Here is a 20207-nt window from a genome sequence, read left to right on the forward strand (position 1 = left end):
GAAACAAATATAGAAATGCTACTGACATGTGCGAATGCAGCCAGGCGGCTAAAAATACCCCTATTGTACGTGTCCCACTGAGGCACCGGCTGAATGTGTGTGACTAGAGTTAAATTTACACCATGAAAAGGAGGTGGTCTGCCTCAGAGGAAAAACCCACATGTGTCGAGGAGACGTTCATGCCTATGAATAGAAAAGGGACTGGACTTTGCCTACGGCAGTTTGCACCAGCTCACGGCCCCGCATAAGCGACTGGACGCAAGTTAGAAAGAAAAGGCTCAGCCCGGCCAGTGTGGCTCAGTGGTTGAGCGTTAACCTGTGAACCAGGAGGTCAGGGTTCGATTCCCAGTCAGGGCACAGGCCCGAGTTGCGGGCTGGATCCGCAGTAGAGGGTGTGCAGGAGGCAGCCGATCCATGATTCTCTCCCATCATTGATGTTTCCACCTCTCCCTCCTTCTCCCTTCCTCTCTGAAACCAATAAAAATAAGTGGTTTTTTAAAAAAAAATCACTGGTATGAAGTCACGTAGCGGAGGTTGTCGGAGCCGGGATCTGAGGCCGGGCCCTCGGATTCCAGAACCCCTGTCCGTGCGTGAAGCTGCCCTTCCCGGCCGCCAGGCTCGCTCTGCTCACTGACAGAGCGAACGGGGAATGGCCAGCCGGCCGGAGCTGCTGGTAGGATGGTGAGAGGTAACGCACACACGCGGAGGCACTCCGGGCATCCCCAAGTCCCCAACGTGGAGTTCCCTTTCGTTTCCAGAAACTCAGCCCCCCAGAGCCGCTCACCTTTCTCCTCCCCTCCTCCGCGAAGGGGCTGTCGGGGAGCATCAGCTTCACAAAGTCCTCCTTCGACAGGACGTGCTGAGTCTCCGAGCCGGCTTCTCCCGCCGCCGTCGGGTGCGGAGCGGCCGGGGACATGAGCTCCATCTCGGCGAACAGCCTGTCGGCGCAAAGGAGAGGGAGGTGAGAAGCGGCGCCCCGCCGTCTGCAAAGCGCCCGCAGCGGGCGTGAGAACGGACATCCTGTAACCAGACTCAACCACTACGCACGCACCACGCACGGCCGTGGACCGCTCAGTCCCGTGGCGTCTGCTACACCCGCTCCGCACCCCCCTGTCCGTGTGTGAAAGGCGTCAACTGCAGAGTCAGGCTCCTGCATAATTCAGAGATGAATCCCATCCCCAAGCCCCGAATGAGGAGAAACGCAGCCAGCTTTTACAGGAAGGCTGCGCTTCTCCTCCCCTGCCCGGCCGGTGTGGCTCAGTGGTGAGCATCGACCTATGAGCCAGGAGGTCACGGTTAGATTCCCGGTCAGGGCACGTGCCCGGGTTGTGGGCTCCATCCCCAGTGGGGGGCGTGCAGGAGGCAGCCAATCGATGGATTGATTCTCTCTCATCACTGATGTTTCCATGTCTCTCTCCCTCTCCCTTCCTCTCTGAAATCAATACAAATGTTTTTTTACAAAAATAAGGTTGCGCCTCTCCTTCCCTAATCTGTGTCAGAAAACACAGTTTCAATCGTTCACCTGAGATCCTTGTGCTCCTGGGAGGACACCCCTGTGCTTCCCAGAAGCCCGAGCCAGCCGGCCACACCCCGGATCTCGGGGATGCAGGGAGGGGCCCAGGGAGCCCGGAGTTTGGGAGTAATCAATCCTGGCGCGTGCCAAGCAGGTTTTATCACCAGCCATTCCGCGGAGCTGCCGGGATAACTAAGGCAGCTGTCTCCCTTCATTATCAGCCCATAAAAATGCATTTATGCGCAACAAAAGGCTGTCTGGCTGAGTTACTGCCTCAGCTCTTTTCCAGGGAGGAGGCCCGTTTGAAGAGGTTTGCTCTGGAGACGCAATCTGAGCAACAGAACTCCCTGCGGACGGAGTGAATGAACGGGGTCAGCGAGGCGACCGTCAGCCCCAGGACCGGAGACATGGCTCCGGGAGGCCAGGGTCGTGTCACGGGGACTAGTTCCAACGCGAGGTGCCGTCAGTGCGACCGCTCCCTGGGAAATGATCGGATGAGAGACTCGCAGACTCGCTCGGTGGAACGGTGATGCCTCTGGGAATCTCTAGGCTTTGGCTCGGTTCCGAGGCGCTCGGGGGTCCTGCAGCCTCGGACCCTGGAGCCCCAGCCACACGGACGTGAGCAGACAGTGGTGTGAAAAGCAGCCGTTAAAACGTTTGAAATGTGTTTGGAGACCTGGTTGGCCTGAGGGGTGGCAGGGCATGAGAAAGGGGCCACAAGACGCGCCCTGGCTTGGGGGGCTCTGCACAAAGCCTCAGAGAGACCCATGGGAGTGTGATGATGAGGCTTCCGGGCAGCGCCCAGCTTCCGACTGAGACGTGGCGCTGGGAGGCGGTCCGGGCGCCAGGCCCAGGTGCCGCCAGTAACTGCCGCATGGACATTTAACACCTAGATGGGCGGCCCTTGAACAGCACAGGGGTCAGGGGCGCCGACCCTCCATGCAGTCGAAAATCATGCATAACTTTAGACCCCGCCCCCAATTGACGAATAGCCTGCTGTTGACTTAATTAGTCAAGTAACGTAGGTTTTGTATGTTATATGTATTCCATATTGTTTTCTTAGAGTAAAGTAAGCTAGGGAAAAGAAAATGTTACTACGGAAATCGTAAGAGAAAATACGTGTCTGATACTGTACACGTTTATTGAAAACATCTGCGTGGCGTGGACATGCGCAGCTGAAACCCATATTGTCCAGGGTCAACTGTAACTCCTAATAAAATGCGCTATTCCAGTTTTCCTAGGTGCTGGCATGAAAATCAACAGCCTCTCCTGCTAAATTAGTGATTTTACTAAAACTGCCAGGTGATGCGACAGTAAACATGCCCCCCAGGGGCCTACTTCGTGGCCGTGACTAGAGGTGAGCACGGCGGATGCTCCAGAGGGCCCTGGTCTGGGGTATGCGCGTGCGCGTGTCTGTTCATGTGTGTGTGTGTGTGTGCGCGCGCGTGTGTGCGTGCATGTGTGTGTGCAGGACCACGGAGGAACAATTCCCCCTCCCTGCCCCCCAAACCTAACCACTGAAGGGAAGTCACAGTCCGGCTGAAACTGGGTCACGTGAACAGCAACTCTAACGAACGCACTCGGACTCTGTGGGAACTCAAATTGTCCTTGAACTTGTTTATTCCCAGAGTCCATGCTGATGCCACCGACAGCGTATCACCGAGATGTCTCCACTGCGGGCAGCTTTTTGACTAGAAGTACAGAGAGCAGGGATTGCTTTTAAATTTAGATGTAAAAATCAAGGAAAGAGAAGACTTTTAAAGAGCAATATAATGCCGACATTTAGAGAGTTTTACAAAGATGTTTCTAGATTGTTCTTTTTTATTTTTTTAAATATATTTTTATTGATTTCAGAGAGGACAGGAGAGGGAGAGAGAGATGGAAACGTCAATGATGAGAGAGCATCACTGATGGGCTGCCTCCTGCACGCCCCACACTGAGGACCGAGCCTGCAACTGGGCATGTGCCCTGACCAGGAATCGAACCGGAACATTCTGGTTTCTAGGTCGATGCTCAACCACTGAGCCGTGCCGTTCGGGCTAGATTATTCTTTTTTTAGAAAATACATTCTGTTGGGGGGATACATGCGCTCAGCCCCGGCTGCCTGGAGGGGACCCGGGGCCACCTTACCCTGGACACTCAGGCACCTCGGGCTCCTCGGGCGGGGGGCTGCCTTCCGACTTCTTCCAGCCGATGACGTACTTGCTCACTGCCCCTTGGCGGTGGTAGGCCTTGGACATGGACCCGGGCACCGGCGGGCCGCCGCTGTGAGCCACGATGTAGACTTTGGACGTGTCCAGGGACCCGGTGCTTTTGGAACAGTGAGCGGAAGGGCTGCCTGAGTGGTGTGAGCCGCTGAAGAGAGGACAGACAAAAGGTGCCATGCAAGCGGAGTTCAGTGGCGCTGGCTCGTCCCCAGGCTCACAGCCGCCCGCGGCAGAAGCCTCCGTTTACGTCTGCTGCCTGTGGTCCTGTTCCATGCCCCCTGCGTGCCTGCAGCATCCTCCTGCCCCAGGCACGCAACTTGCACTTGAGCATCCTTAGCCCGGGGAGGTCGGCGCTCTGACACGTCCCTGCCTCCTGCTGCCCTCCTTGCTCTCAGAGGCGGACAGGCGTGAGCGTGTAGCTGTGAGCTCGGGACATGCCTGGTCTTGCTCTCGGAGGTGGGCAGCAGTGAGCACAAACACATGGTTTGTTCGTGTGCAAATCTCACAATTCGAGACATATCTCACCTAAACCCTGCTCCTCTTTCAGGCCCCATCCCACCCCACCCCACGGGGGAGGCACAGGGCCCAGGTGATTCCCCAGGTGAGGCGCGGGGCCCAGGTGACCTTGCAGGTGAGGTGCCCGGGCCCAGGTGACCTCGCAGGTGCGGGCAGCGGGCGGCAGGCACTCACCTGGAGTGAGAGGAGATCTCGCTGAGGTCGCCCGTGCTGCCGTCGGCGGCGCCGCTGGTGGGGGCGGGCGCATAGCCGTGGACCGTGTACAGCTTCGCCTGCTCGTCCTCGGGCCCCGAGATGTCTCCAGAACCCGCCCATGGCTCGGCCCGGCTGTGGATCATGGACCTGCTGCCCGGGAGGTGCCCGGGGCCCAGGCCCGCGGGGGGCAGGCAGGGCGCTGTGTCGATGCCACTGTCGGTGGACGCTCCCTTCAGGTAGGTCAGGCCCAGCAGCTCGGGGTCCAGGTCCCCGGAGCCAAAGTGCTTGTCGTCGCTGGTGCTGGAGGCGCTGCTGGACAGCGTGGCGCTGCTTGAGGGGCTGGGGCAGCCCTTGTCCACCATCTGCGGGGAGAGGAGCGAGGGTGTCGGGGGGCACGGGCCACGCATCGCCACGCTGGGCGCACACGCATCCTTGCGCCTGAGCCCAGCCAGGATCCCAGGGCGCAAGGCTCGGCATTTAGCAATAAAGGACATTTTATTATTTATTTATTTATTTATTGTTAATCCTCACCCGAGGGTATTTTTCCATTGATTTTTAGCGAGAGTGGGAGAGGGAGGGAAAGACAGAGAGAAACATGGATGTGAGAGAAACACATCGATTGGTTGCCTCCTACAGTTGCCTCCGCAGCCGTAGGAACCGGACAGCACGAGAAGATGAGTGACAGCAGGAGAGGGGGCTTTTACCAAGAAAGTGCTTCGATGACAAATCACAGCGCCAGCCTGGGTCTGGGCGGGAGGGCGGGAGGGCGGGGGTGAGCCTCAGTGGGGTGCCGCCGTCACTGCCCTGCCTGTGCTGAGATGCGGGGATCACAGGGTTAACTGGGGGCAGCCTGAGACCGTCTAGAGCAGTGGTCGCTAACCTTTCGGACCTCACGGACCAGTGGTCTGTGGACACCGGTTGGTGACCGCTGGTCTAGAGTGTAAGGGATGCTGTAGTCAAAGGCCAGTGGAGGCCCGAGCGAGCTAATGGGGCAGGTGCTCTGTCGGGGAAGCTGTGGGGTCCCTGGGAGACAGAACAGTGATGTCCCCGTCTGTCTGGCGTGGCCACGCAGGCCCCTTGCACAGCTGGGAACACAAGCCAGACCTGGGCACCGGCCACGGGCTGACACTGCAACGCGGTCTGTCACTCACCGCCATCGATCCCTCAGCGCGTCCAATGTTCCTGTCACACAGCGATGCCCTCATGACTACGCCACCCGCCTCCCTCTGCTGAGACCGCTCAGATCTGCAGGTGGGATCGAGCGGCTACCGCAGGGCTGCCCAGACAAGGTCAGCCAAGGTCAGGCTCGGCCGAGGGAGGACGGTCCATGTGCTAACGCTCAGCAACAGAGCTCGCAATGACAGGGAGGGAGGAGGAAAGACAACTCAAGCCAGAAGCTGATCAAATTTCTACACCTTCCAGCTTTAAAAAATAAGCTACTTCAGCCCTAGCCGGTTTGGCTCAGTGGATAGAGTGTCGGCCTGCAGAGCAAAGGGTCCTGGGTTCGATTCCAGTCAAGGGCATGTACCTCGGTTGCAGGATCCGGCCCGGGCCCTGGTCGGGGCATGTGCAGGAGGCAACCAATCGATGTGTTTCTCTCACATCGATGTTTCTGTCTTTCCCTCTCTCTCCCACTCTCCCTAAAAATCAATGGGAAAATATCCTCCAGTGAGGCTTAAAAATAAAAAGCTACTTTAAGGCGGCCTTTCTTGGCAACAACCAACAATTCATGTTTTCGCGTTTAACTGGAAGTGTTCCCGGAGCTAGTCACCTGTAAGCTCAGCCTCAGGGCCGGGCGGACAGTGAGTGAAACCCGCTGTCATCCTGACCCATCGGGGCCGGTCCCACTGACCGACCGGTGACCGGCGGCGGCAGGGCGCCCAACCACACGGCTGCACAGACCCCGTCAGTTCGGTGCCCACAGTGGAGACACCTCACAGGTCACGAGAGGAACACGATTTAGTGACTATCAGTGCTGGGTAGCAGGGTGAGAGGCTGACGGTGCCCTCGTGGCCTTGCCAGTAATGACTGTGACCTTTCTTTGAGGTTCTTCATGAATCAAGGAGAGAAAAAAACCTTGACTTTTATTTTTTTCACCTCCGCTCTGAGAGGCCTGCGGGGTCAAGGACACGCTGTGGAGAAGCCCTGGCGACAAGTTAATGTGACGTGCACACAGGCGTCTGTGAGGCTGCACGCGACCCGTGTGCGGAGGAGGACTCACGCGGGGGAGGACTCACGTGGGACAGCTTGCTGGGAGACTCTTTGCAGCTCCCGTCCTTCTGCAGGCCTCGGTCCTTGTAGGAGCCCAGGACTTTGGAGGGTGGGCCGTGCCATTTGGTTTCTGTCACACGGAGAGAGAAGAGGTGAGCACCTGATTTCTGGCGTTAACAGAAGAGCCAGGAACACAGGAGCCCAGCACGTTCTGGTAAAAAGATGGTGGCTCTAGGACTTTCTGGTCTTACCAGCGGACATGCCCCAGGGGTGGCAGGACACGCACCATAAAGGCAATGGGCCGGCCCGGCCGGCGTGGCTCAGTGGTTGAGCATCGACCTATGAACCAGGAGGTCAGGGTTCGATTCCCGGTCAGGGCACGTGCCCAGGTTGTGGGCTCGATCCCCAGTGTGGGGTGTGCAGGAGGCAGCCGATCCATGATTCTCTCTCCTCATTGATGTTTCGATCTCTCTCTCCCTCTCTCTTCCTCTCTGAAATCAATAAAAATATATATTTTTAAAATTGTATATAAAAAAAAAATAAAGGCAATGTTCCATTTCTATAGGCACCACCAGCCTGACCCGGCCCGATGACCTCGCAGATCGAGCTGACACCCACCAGCCGTGTGCGGAATAAGAGGGGGGGCGGGGGTGGGGCCGGAGCTCCTTATTACCTGGGTGCCTGCCTCCGTCCATGGCGTCCTCCCGGCCCCTGGCTCCTTCACACTCCATAGGGCCCGGGCCCTGGTGCTCGAGCAGCGGGGGGGACTGGCACCTGGAGAGCGCACAGATCTGAGCCGCCGTCGCCATGTTCCCAGGTGCCCTGGAGCTCACCGACCTGCGGGCACCTGGGCACCAGGTGAGCCCACGCTGCAAGAGTGGTCCTCAGCCCACTCGGGAGGCAGCCGGCCGCTCCTCTCTACCAGGAGGCAGGCAAAGGGTGTCGAAGGCGGGCCCTGCCCAGAGAGCCCCCAGTTCCCTCATGTCCACCTGCTCACAAAGACCTTATTATAAGAAAAAGCAGCCCGGCCAGCGGGACTCAGGGGTGAGTGTCGACCTAGGAACCAGAAGGTCACGGTTCGATTCCCGGTCAGGGCACATGCCTGGGTTGCAGGCTCGATCCCCAGTGTAAGGCGTGCAGGAGGCAGCCGATCCATGATTTTCTCTCATCATGGATGCTTCTCTCTCTCTCTCCCTTCCTCTCTGGAATCAATAAAAATACATTAAAAAAAGAAAAATCAGGCAAGCTCGAAATACAGACAAATGAGCACTAGCTGCCTAGATAGAAACCAGGAGCCTCTGGCTGGACAGGCTCAGCAGGGCCTGCCTGGCATCTTCACACCCTCCGAGGGCTGTGTATGCTGCGCAGTCCCTGAAATAGGCTCCCCCAGGCTCCCGGGCCCTCCCGGGCCCTCCCAGACCCTCCCCATGTGCACTCGCTCCTCCCAGGCCCTCCCCAGGCGCCCCAGCTCCTCCCAGGCCCTCCCCAGGCCCCCCCGGCCCCTCCCAGGCCCTCCCCAGGCGCCCCAGCTCCTCCCAGGCCCTCCCCAGGCCCCCCCGGCCCCTCCCAGACCCTCCCCAGGCGCCCCAGCTCCTCCCAGGCCCTCCCCAGGCCCCCCCAGCCCCTCCCAGGCCCAGCAGAGGGTGGTGATGAGCATACCCGTCGTAGCCCACTTGTGGTCTCCAGGGCCCACTCCCACCGGGTCCGGGGTCGCTGGAGGATGACTGGTTGCTGGGCGAACTTCTGAAACGGGGACCAGAATCATTAGCCGGGCACCGAGGTCTCTGTGCAACCAGCACCTGGCCTGGCTCGCTTTCCCAACGAGCCACTGTCACCGGGAAGGGGTACACGTGGCAGGTGGGGCGGGGTCAGCGGTGGACACAGAGCGAGACCTCGGGTGCTCACGGCTGGCGCTGCGTCACGGGAGAGACGTGGCCGGAGCACGTAACGTCCCGCGCAGACCGTGTTTCCGTGACACATGGAAACACAGCCATGCAACCCCAGAGGCCGGCGTTATGAACACATTGCCATGATGCGTGTGTGAGACCTCACACAGGACACATTTTGGTTCTGTGCAGAGAGAAGACCCTAAACTCCACAAAAGCAATTTTAAATGCTACTCACTTTGCTTAAAAGGAGGAAAGCCAGGAAAAGCTCAGGATGTGGGCCCCCCCTAACACACCGCCACGGGGAAGGTGGGGTTCATCCCTGACGGGGCAGCCTTGTTTCTACTCAGCACTGCTCGCATGGACCTAGAGCGGCGGTTCTCAGCCTTCCTAATGCCGCGACCCTTTAATACACGGGGTCCTCGTATGTGGGTGTATCTGCGTGTGGGCGGCCCCCCTGGAGACGGATAGAGGAGCGGTGTCTCAGTTCCTAAGACCATCGGAAATATGTGTTTTCCTATGGTCTTAGGCGACCCCTGTGAAAGGGTCGTTCGACCCCCAAAGGGGCCGCGACCCACAGGTTGAGAACCGCTGACCTAGAGGGTCTGAGCTGACCCAGAGGACCGCAAAGGGAGGGGTGAGCGGGGCCCTGGTGGTGGAGTCTGTGATTAGGACCCTCATTTTCTCCTATTTATTTTCCAACTACAGTTGGCATACGGTATTATATTAGTTTCAGGTGTACAGCAGTGATTGGCCATATGCACTTTACCAGGGGATGCCCTGAGGTTCCCAGGATGCACCTGGCACCGTGCAGTCCCTAAAATACTGGGGACTCTGTTCCCTACGCTGCACGTTACATCCCGTGACTGTCTTATACTCAGTCCCTCGCAAGGACCAGCGTGTCATCTGCTCCATTGCAGGGCCAGGGCCAGGGCCAGGGGGCTCCCGCATCCCTGCACCCCAGCCCTGCCCCAGCCCTGCCTGCCCACCTGTCCGGACAAGCTGACTCAGCACCCCGCAGCCCCATGGGCAGGCCCCCCACAGCCGGGCTGCGCCTGACGGGACACCGCGGCCTTCGGAGGTGGCGCCACGGTACCTGGTGCCATCGGGCAGCTTGCGGTCGAAGGAGGTGCTGCGCGGGATGGCGGCCTGCGCCTGCGGGAGCAGCTGCTGGCACGGCAGCCGGTCGGGCGTGCCGGGGGCGGGCGAGGCTCTGGGCAGGGGCTGCAGGGCCGGGGTGGGCACCCGGTGCCACGTGGTGTTCCTCCGGAAGGGGGTCTTGTACTCACAGGGGGTGCCCTCGCTGTCCAGCTTGTACTCCACCATGGGGATGCGGCAGAGCTCCGAGCAGCCCCTGCGGGGCGAGAAGAGAGAGAGAGAGAGAGAGAGAGAGAGAGAGAGAGAGAGAGAGAGAGAGAGAGAGGCTCAGGCATCGGCTTGGCTTCCTCGCAGCCCCGTGTGCTCATTGGGCCCACAGACCAGGGGCAGGGCCATTGCATCCGAGAAGCAAGTCGCGGGGGTTCAGGGGACCCCCGGCTGCCACTGCCTGAATGGGGCGGGTCAGGGAATTTTCCGTGGAACCCACCAAGGTTAAAGGTCGCGGAGTTACATTCTGAATGGAAGGAGCGTGAACCTTGCATCTGGGGAACCAAAGGGCCCCTGGCATCGCTGGTCTGGGCTTCCAGTTTATTAGGTTTTAGTGTAAGAGAAAGAATAAATAAAGGGGAGACAGATGGCTGAGTGGTGCGGGCCCTTAATTCATGCTCAGGCTGGAGTCCTCAGGAAGTGGCTGTAGTTCAGCTGGAGTCCGGGAGGAGGAAGGCGCTGTCAGTGCAGAGTTGGGAGGAGTGGCTGAGAGGAGCTACAGGAACTGCCGTGCGTGCGGCCGGAGGGGGCCAGGGTGGGAGATTCCGTTTCCAGCCTCTGCGCAGCCATATGCAAATGATTTTTAAATTTTAAAAATTGGCATTCTTCGGCCCTAATAAAAATCAGCTATTCTCAAAAGAAGGGCTTTTTATTTAAAATATTTTTTTAAAAAATAATTGTTATTGATTTTTAGAGAGAGAGGAAGGGGAGGGGGGGGGGAACATCAATGGGAGAGTGGAAAATCTTCCAGGTCCCCTACCGGGGATCGAACCCACAACCTTTTGGTGCACAGGACCAAGTCCAACCAACTGAGCCACATGGGCCAGGGCCAAAGAAGGGCTTTATTTTTAAATCTAAATTAATTTCGTTATAATGTGACACTTTTACAGCAACTACTCTTATAAACCGAATATTTCCTTCTTTATTTCTGTGACGGAGACATCATAAAAACACTACTAATTATAATATGTCATCAAACCTGGTCAGCCTTAGTTCTGCTCTGTATGTATGAGAAATTCCTTTAAAAAATGGGAAGATGCCTGGCTGGCGTGGCTCAGTGGTTGAGCGTTGAACTATGAACCAGGAGGTCAGGGTTCTGGCTTCCCCCAGGGGTTTTCAGTTTTCTTGGGGGGGGGGGCACTCGGAGACAATAGACAAGGCTGCGGGGTGGCTTCCAAGGAAGCTCTCTAACAAATGAATATGTCATCTACTTAGGCTCCCAATTAGCATGCGAGATAGACATCAATAAACACTCAGCTGCAGGGTTAGAAATAAATGTGATTGTTAACTCGGCGGCCTCGAGCCAGCAACTGTCTGAGTCTAATGTGTCTGAGTGTATCCTGCGAGGCAAGCCATCTTGTCGACCGGGGTCACAGCAAACGTGCTGGTTGAAGATGCAACGCGACGGGACTGTGAGAACGACACGCAGCTCCACTGGCTGGAGCCCTCGGAGGATCTCACATTCACTGCTTCACTCTGACAACCTGCCCGGCCGGCGTGGCTCAGCGGTTGAGCATCGACCTAGGAGCCAGGAGGTCACGGTTCGATTCCCGGTCAGGACACATGCCTGGGCTGCGGGCTCGATCCCCAGTGGGGGGCGTGCAGGAGGCAGCCGGTCCCTGATTCTCTCTCATCATGGATGTTTCTCCCCCCCCCCTTCCTCTCTGAAATCAATAGAAATAGATTTTTTAAAAAAACACCCCAATACAGCCGGTCCCTCTGAACCAGTTCTGTGGGCTTCCTGTGACAGAGACACACGTGCACTCACTCCCGGGACACGCGTGTACTCAGTGGCATCCTCCTGCCCCAGGAAGCAGCTCCCACCCTCGCACCCTCGGGCCACAGCTGCTGCGGCTTCTGGCAAGGCCAGCGCCCAGGGTGTCCGCTCCGCCTCACAGCTGACAGCACCCACACTCGCTGCCAACCCAGCACAGCACCTGGACCCCTGAACCTCGGACACCCAGCGCGAGATGCCGGCAAGAAGGCAACAGGCTGCCCCCGAAGCCCCTTCCCGGACGGTGGCATCTCGTTTCCTGGGAGAACCTCCATTCACCATCACTAACTTGAGCGCTTGCAGGAGAGGCTGTGGGCTCCCCCTCCGAGCCTGACCCCGGACGGCCCTGCGGGCCCAGCGGGCTGAGCAGTTTCCTCTCCCCTCCCAGCACCGACCACCTGCTCTCCATGAAGGAGAGTTTGCGCTCAGGGCTCCAACCAGACCCGCCATGTGCGGCCCAGAAACGGAACAGCCTCTTAGAGTTCTTCTTTACATAGATTCCTATTGGTTTCAGAGAAGAAGGGAGAGGGACAGAGAGAAACATCCATGAGGAGAGAGAATCATGGATCGGCTGCCTCCTGCACACCTCACACTGGGGATGGAGCCCGCCACCTGGGCCTGTGCCCTGACCGGGAATCGAACTGTGACCTCCTGGTTCATAGATCGATGCTCAACCACTAAGCCATGCTGGCCAGGCCAGGCTTGTTCTTAAAAAAATAAAAGAAGAAACAAAAGGCATTTGAACAAATTAGCAGGGCCTGGACCGCACGGCCACAGCCTGACCACGTAATTACCACTTGCGTCAGCTGCACTCTGAGGGGCCCGCTGGCTTCACTTCACTTGGCTGCATCGCAGAGACTCTTGAACGAAACCCAGCAATCAGAGGGCAGGCCTACAACACTCTTCAATGCCACCGATTCCAACCCGCCACCCACCTCGTCCAGCCCTTGACCGAGTCCCACAGACACCACGCCACTGCCACTCCCACAGATGTCTGAGGTGCTACAGCTCCAATTCTCAGAGAAGGCTCGGTGAGGGCGGACAGGTGACACAGCTCATCAGAGACAGGGTCACCCTAGGACCTGGGGCCTCTGACTCCTGGCTATGTGCCCTTTCCAAAACCCGTGGCCACCTCCTTAGGAAACCACCAAAGAGCCCAGCCAGCATGGCTCAGTGGTTGAGCCCCGGCCTGTAACCACGGTTCAATTCCTGGTCAGGGCATATGCGCAGGTTGTGGGCTCGATCCCCGGTAGGGGGCGTGCAGGAGGCAGCCGATCTGTGCTTCTCTCTCATCATTGATGTTTCTATCTCTCCCTCTCCCTTCCTCTCTGAAATCAATAAAAATATAGTTTTTAAAAAGAGAGAAAAACACCAAAGAACAGGTAATGTGCCCCACGTGTGCCGTGTTTTCCACTAGGAGCTAAAAAAAAAAAATCTTGGAAACAAAGACAGACAGATCCCTGGAAAGGACTGCCTGCTTCTTCTCCATTATTCACTTTGCAAAAGAATCCTTCCTACCCCTGGGGGTTAAGGCAATGGCTGATATTTTAATCGTTCTTTACATCTGTTATGCTAATAGCCTGCTAATAGCTAAATGACTCTTCCCAAGTCATCCAACAAGGTGACAGGGGGAATTGAAGCTCAGTCACTAGACTCTCCAACTCTTTCTTCCTGATGCATAAAAAAATCAAAAGCCTGAGAAGGGGAGATCACACAGGGCGGCTTCCCGGGAAGACTGGGGCGGTGTCGCGCTGGAAAGAGGCACTAAATGAAAGATTAACTCACTTCCCTACAAATGCCCTTGATTCACAGACTTAGAAAGACAGTGAGACTATAGAGCAGCGGTTCTCAACCTGGGGGTCGAACGACCCTTTCACAGGGGTCGCCCAAGACCATCGGAAAACACATATATAACTACATATTGTTTTTGTGATTCATCACTATGCTTTCATTATGTTCAATTTGTAACAATGAAATTGGGGGTCACCACAACATGAGGAACTGTATGAAAGGGTCGCGGCGTTAGGAAGGTTGAGAACCGCTGCTATAGATAGAAAAAGAGACATCAGCCCTGGGCGGTGGCTCAGTTGGTGGGAGTGCAGTCCCATCCAACAGAAGGCTGTGGGTTCGATTCCTGGTCAGGGCACATACCCAGGTTGTGGGTTCGATCCCTGGACGGGGCGCGCGCAGGAGGCAACCGATCGATGTTTCTGACATCGATGTTTCACTCTCTCTAAAAATCAATCCATCTCCTCTGGGGAGGATAAGAAAAAAGAGAGACAGCAGACCATAAACCCTTTGAATAAGGACTTGAACCGAAGGTGTCAGATGAAAGCAGCAATCGGCTGCCTGGACCTGAACAGTTCCTCAGCCTCCAGCCCTTCCTTCCTCGCCAAGCACACGGGCCGGCTGGTCTACCCACTGGGCGGTACCCAGCACAGCATCTGACTCAAAGGCTCAGCAAGTTCTCCACGAAGCCAGCCATGCCCCTTTCTCCCCGAGAAAGCCCGAGAGCAGGAATAACATTTCATTGCGTGCGATCCTTCAGTTAACACAGGAGCTTCTCCATAGCCGTCTGATGCCTGAGCTATGATGAAGACATCCCCACCAGGAGAGCACCGCTGGCTGTCCGTCCTCACGGCGTGGGGAACCTGTCAAGCTGGAGACAGTTCTACGTGCCCAACTAACAGAGAGCCCGAGCTTTGCTGTCACCCCCTGCGTCCTTGTCCCAGGGTCAGTGACAGGACCACATCCTCCACTGCAGAACAGCGTGGACACGGAGACACAGAGCGTGCTTTCTGCCCAAGGGGAGACACGCCGTGGGGTAGCTGGTTGTTGCTACGGTTGGAGAAAAATTTTTAAGCAGCGAAAATATGAATGGGAAGTCCTGTACTGGAGAACGCTAGGGAGACAAACAGGAGCCCCTAAGAGTCAAGATTAGGTCTGTCCTATCTAGTGTGATAAGCCCAGACCCAGCAGTTTCTGGCACAAACTCTTTAAGAGCCAGAACAAGTGAACAAGTGAATGAGTGAGTAATGTGAGACAAGCTACCTAACATTCCTTCGTAACCCAATGCGCTTACCTCAAGCAGTGAGAGGGCATTCTATACATTCCTTTGTAGGGACTCAGAATAGTGAGTGTAGTTCAGTTACTTTGAGAACCCAAGTTCTATTTTTTTGGTTTTTTTTCAGGGGCCATAAAACACCAAATGTAACTAATCTTTCTTCCCCATACGAATAAATTGGACCTCTAATCTAAAACCTCACTTTAGTCCAGCCTGGCCGGCGTGGCCCAGTGGTTGAACATCAGCCTAAGAACCAGGAGGTCGTGGTTCGATTCCCAGTCAGGGCACATGCCCAGGTTGTGGACTGGATCCCCAGTGTGGGGCGTGCAGGAGGCAGCCGATCCATGATTCTCTCTCACCATTGATGTTTCTCTCTCTCGTCCTCTCCCTTCCTCTCTGAAGTCAATAAAGATATATTAAAACGTAGTCATGCCCTAGCTGGTTTGGCTCAGTGGAGAGAGTGTCAGCCTGCGGAGTGAAGGGTCCCGGGTTCGATTTTGGTCAAGGGCATATGCCTGGGTTGCAGGCTCAATCCCCAGGAGGGGGCATGCAAGAGGCAGCCAATCAATGATTCTCTCTCATCACTGATGTTTCTATCTCTCCCTTCCTCTCTGAATTTAATAAAAATATATTTTAAAAAGTAGTAATAATAAAAAAAACCATCACTCTAGTCCAGATTTCCACTCACCATCTGCGTGCACACGCGCGCGCTCACACACACACACACACACACACACACACACACTCACTGCTCATCTAACAGAAGTGAGCTCCCCTTCCTGTTTCGATTCCCACCCTCCCCTGTGCACTTGAGGGAGTTGAATGGCCAGACCACAGGCAGCAAAATAGCCGACAAGTACAGAAAGTTCCACTTTTACAGAATGACGGGAGAACCACAATTTGGATGCAGGACAACATGAGATAATTTCCACTGTTTTGCATTATATAGAAAAATATGTCATGTCAACAGAGGAGGAGAAATCACACAAAACAGATGCACCCCAGCAAGGAACTCCATTTCCATTTTTATTGGACATGGTGACTAAATCACTCGCCTTGCATAACAACTCATGCGTGATTCTGATGAGCTGTTACTTCCTTTCTATCCTCCTTTTTGAATGGATTTGCTTTCCTGGAGATGACACTGGCAGAATGTCAGTCCCCTGGGCAGGCCGGGGGCGGGGCCCCACCAGCCGTCCCAAAGCCAAGGTTAATGAAGCGGCTTCAACAACTCTTCACCTTGGCCCAGACACTGCCTGCTGGGGGGGCCTCCTCCCTCTAACCTCGCATCCATGTGAAGAAGAGCGCTATTCCCAAACCGCTTCCTGCCACTCATTCCCAATCCGTGTGAAACCACTCAGATCCAATCCCAGCAGGAAGTCACTTAATAAGCTCCCCCTAAGGAGACCCTCCCTGCCCTGGGGTTCCCTGGAGCTCAACCTGAGGAGGGGCTGCTGGGGGGGGGCTGAAGGATCATCACCCGGAGACCTAAGAAGGAGCCTGCAAAATGCAGGGTAGCTTTTGACTCCACGGTGAATACTTACCCAGCCAGAGACTTCATTACATCCGCAGCTTCTGAGTCATAACAAACACCTGAGCTCAGACAGCCGGGATTGGGGGTGGGGTGGGAAGGGGGGGGGGGCTGTGAGTGACAGGCCTCGCCCACTGCCAGCAGGAGCAGATGGGCTCCCAGGCGAGTCATCTCTCTCTGGTGCCCTCTGGACAACCATCAAGCTGACGAAGGGCAGAAACGAACTGACGCGTTTTCACTTCCTCGTCACCGTGTTTATGGAGAACGAAATCTCTTGCAATCCATTCATGGGGCCATTTTGGTCATCCTTGTGGCTCTTACATTAAAGACAACTTTTAAAAAAATCACACACACACACACACACACACACACACACACGTAAGTGCATGTTTTCCTCGTGCCCCTCCCCGACAAGCACCAAGAGCCAATTTGTAAAGAAAGACGGGCTAGTTTTCATGCCACAAGTGAAAGATGTAGCTTTAGCTTGAAGCCTATGTTTGCACATGTTGCTGTAGGACGGATGGTGCTGAGCTATGTTTCCTTTAAAAGATCTGTATTTTGATTTTTCAAATGAGTCACATGCTGCCCATTTCCCCTCTAAGGCCCTCCCTACAGTTTCTTTAAAAAAAAATAAAAATCTAACCACGCAGAGGCTGAACTCCAGCCCGGGTGACATTGAAATGACCTTGCACACGGCTCGCGAGGATGGTTTCTGTTCTGGAAGCTGCCTGACAACAGTGCTTTATCGGGCTCCCAGGCAGCCGCAGGCAGAGCGAGAGTCCCAAACCAACAAACACGTGGATTTAAAAATTTACAAAGTCAAATTCAAGAAGACTGAATCGAAAGAATTTTAAATGGTCCAGGCTGGGCTTAAAACCTTCAAGATGCCGAAATGTGGATGGAGAGGCAGGCCACTCTGGGAGGGCTACTGCTAGGCAAACGGCTAATTCTCATCCTGGCTACAGTTAAAATACAGAAAGCACTTATTCCAGATTTGTCCAGAGGAAAATCTGTCTCTTCAGGGAGAAACATTACCAGGAAACAAAGGAAAAGCTCTCAATATCCTCAATAGCTTTAATCAGAGACTTTGCATTTGACACAAAGAAAGGATTAATTATGCACAGACCAAGGCAGTTAAACAAGTCCTTGGCTTACACAACAATAACAACAACAAAAACAGCCTAAACTTGTAAATGGTAGTTTTTGTTTATTTGTTTTAGTTAACGATATTCAGTACTTCTTAGGAGATTCTACTTTTTTAAATCGTAGGTTTTAAATAGCAAACATAATGATAACTTTAACATATTTATTAACCGGATCTCTTGAATGCTTTAAGAGGTCTTACTGCAGGCCAAGGTGAAACATAGGAGAAACATGTTTTTAACCTGAAGGGAGAGCCGGGTAACATTTTTGTCTAATGCTATGGTAGTACTCGACCTCTGGGACAGATAAAAGGACTTGATTTTCCCCATAAAATTTACAGATCTTGAACTCTACCAAAGGAAGAAAGATATCTTACTGTCTGGAAAAATGTCCTAATAACTGGCTTAAACTTTATTTTAAAAGACTTTCACTTATACACTATCTTGGCTTCCCGGGAATGTGCCCTTGATCAGAATCGAACCGGGGACCCTTCGGTCTGCAGGTTGACGCTCTACCCACTGAGGCAAACTGGCCAGGGCTGAACGCCTGTTCGTATCATCCTGCAATGGCCTTTGCACTCCCAGGGTCATTTCCTGGTCCCCAGCTCAGCATGTCTCCCACACCTCAAAGCCCCTTCTCTCTCTGACTCGCTCATGCACGCGGGGTTCCCACACATACGTGTATTAAATCTAGTCATTTTCTCTTGCTCATCTGTCCCGTGTCTGAGTATCAGACCAGCCAGAAGAACCCTGAGGGTAGGGGGAAATCTGTTCCTCCCCCACATGGGTCATTAAATCTTAAATAATTACAATGAAAAAGTCATCTCTTCAGTCACACCGGCCACATTTCAAATGTGCAACAGTCACGTGAGGCTGGTGGCTACTGCGGTGGGCGATACAGACAAAGGACATGGCATCGTGGAAAGTGCTGGGGACAGTGCTAGCTTCTCAGGTGGACGGCAGGGGCTGGAGAAACCGTAAGCAAAGTCCTGGCGCCACAGATAGAAGTTTAGCCAATGGCAGTGGCATCTCGTGATCGCTGAGTGAGAAGCATTTCTTTAGAGCAGGAGAAATCCAGTGAGAAAGAATCTTAGTGATCTCAACAAGACTCGGGTGCTGGTGAGGCCCGGGGGTGCTCCTGAACCCTCCTCTCATTCGCCCTTCACAGCACAGCAGGAGCTGGCGAGGTGATGACCCCAGCTTCCAGGCACTGAACGAGGCTCAGAGAGGCTGTGCCTCACACCCAGGGTCACACAGCGCAGGCCCGGATCCCTGAGCCCACTTTCTCTCTCACCACCAGAGCAGGGACTTCTGGGACGGAGCGGCAATGTGACCCGGGCACCACCAGACACGGCAGAAAGCCTACCAGAGCCAGAGGCGGCTTGTCCTTAAATAGCATTCCTTGCCCGGCCGGTGTGGCTCAGTGGTTGAGTGTCCACCTATGAACCAGGAAGTCAGGGTTCGATTCCCGGTCAGGGCACAGGCCTGGATTGTGGGCTCGATCCCCACTGTGGGGTGTGCGGGAGTCAGCCGATCCATGATTCTCTCTCATCATGGATGTTTCTATCTCTCTCTCCCTCTCCCTTCCTCTCTAAAATCAATAAAAATATATTAAAACAAACGAGAACACACAGTCATGCCTCCGTGTGAGGGAAGGGAAGCGCACAAACACGGCATTCACGAAGGCTGAGCAGTGACACCGCCTCCCGTCCAGGGGAGCCGGGGCCGCTCTGCAGTTCGGCGTGCGGCGTGATAGCTCAGCTTTTACGTGGTCACTGTCCCGTTAAATTGCCTAGAAAATGACGCTTTATCGTGTACTTTACACTGAGAGCTGTCAGAGCCCTTTTTAAATCGCTCTGATGGCTGACAGCCAGGCGACGTGGCGGGGGAGCCCTGCGCCCGCGTTTTCCTGGGACCCCAGGGGCAGCGGCCCCGCCGGGCTTACCTCCGGGGCGAGCCATCGCCGTGCGGCTGGATGATGACCACCTTCACGGTCATGGACGTGCGCAGCAGGTCGATCATCTGCTCGTGGGTCAGCGTGGCCACGGCCACCTTGCAGATCTCCACCAGGCGGCTGCCCTGGCGCAGGCCCGCCTTCCAGGCAAAGCCGAAAGGCTCCACGTCCGCGACGATGCCTTCGAAGTTCACGTGGAAGCCGAGCTGGCCCAGCCCGTTCCTCCTCAGGGTCATTTCCACGGTCTCGCAGCCTCTGGTCACTATCTGAGGGGACAGGGGACGGTCAGAGACGCGGCTGTGGGGTCCCCACGTCAGAGGTGCACACACAGGCCTTGTGCCCGCTCCTCCTCAGCCTCACAGCCCTGCCCTCGAACTGTCCACGTGACCGGGACACACCTCAATCCAAGTTCAGCATCATTAACCACATGGGCGTCAGGCGCAAAACAGTAACAAGAGTTACGCAATGGTTTCATTCTTCTTTTTTGCTTTGGTTAATCCTCACCCAAGGCTATTTTTCCATTGATTTTTAGGGAGAGTGGGAGAGAGAGGGAAAGACAGAGGGAAACATCGATGTGAGAGAAACACGTCAATTGGTTGCCTCCAACCAGGGCCAGGGCCCAAAGAACCTGCCACCAAGGTCCATGACCTTGGCCGGAATCGGACCTGGGATCCTTTGGTCCACAGGCCTGACACTCTATCCACGGAGCCACACCGGCCAGGGCAATGGTTTCATTCTTCAAGGCAAATCCACCTTGTCACAGGTGTCCTGCCTTTTCTCAGAAGCCCTGACCTTAGGGCTTGTGACCTTAAGACGGTCTCTGATGATCCCCCCTCCTTCCTTGTGTCA

At 55.3% G+C, this 20207-nt stretch overlaps 1 protein-coding gene across 12 annotated transcripts in view; it reads right to left on the minus strand.

The window, feature by feature from the left end:
* Positions 1-20207, minus strand: part of SIPA1L2 (signal induced proliferation associated 1 like 2) — a 104151-nt gene that overhangs the window by 12421 nt on the left and 71523 nt on the right. For 8 of the 12 annotated variants that reach the window (XR_004975064.1, XR_004975063.1, XM_036355129.1 and 5 more), the window contains exons 9-16: positions 19350-19624; positions 9625-9882; positions 8302-8385; positions 7316-7416; positions 6669-6772; positions 4411-4793; positions 3644-3868; positions 785-938 (exon numbers count right to left, since the gene is read on the minus strand). Coding sequence is in view for 10 of the 12 variants with exons in the window: in XM_036355129.1 (XP_036211022.1) it covers positions 785-938; positions 3644-3868; positions 4411-4793; positions 6669-6772; positions 7316-7416; positions 8302-8385; positions 9625-9882; positions 19350-19624 (1584 nt within the window). In the remaining 2 variants the exon portion in view is untranslated. Of the gene's footprint in view, positions 1-784; positions 939-1074; positions 1151-3116; positions 3205-3456; positions 3869-4410; positions 4794-6668; positions 6773-7315; positions 7417-8301; positions 8386-9624; positions 9883-19349; positions 19625-20207 lie in introns of those variants that run through there. The other 4 variants (XM_036355132.1, XM_036355137.1, XM_036355136.1 and 1 more) reach the window with 4 other exon arrangements.

Source organism: Myotis myotis, unplaced genomic scaffold (genome assembly GCF_014108235.1).
Source record: "Myotis myotis isolate mMyoMyo1 unplaced genomic scaffold, mMyoMyo1.p scaffold_m19_p_21, whole genome shotgun sequence".
NCBI classification, from domain to species: domain Eukaryota; kingdom Metazoa; phylum Chordata; class Mammalia; order Chiroptera; family Vespertilionidae; genus Myotis; species Myotis myotis.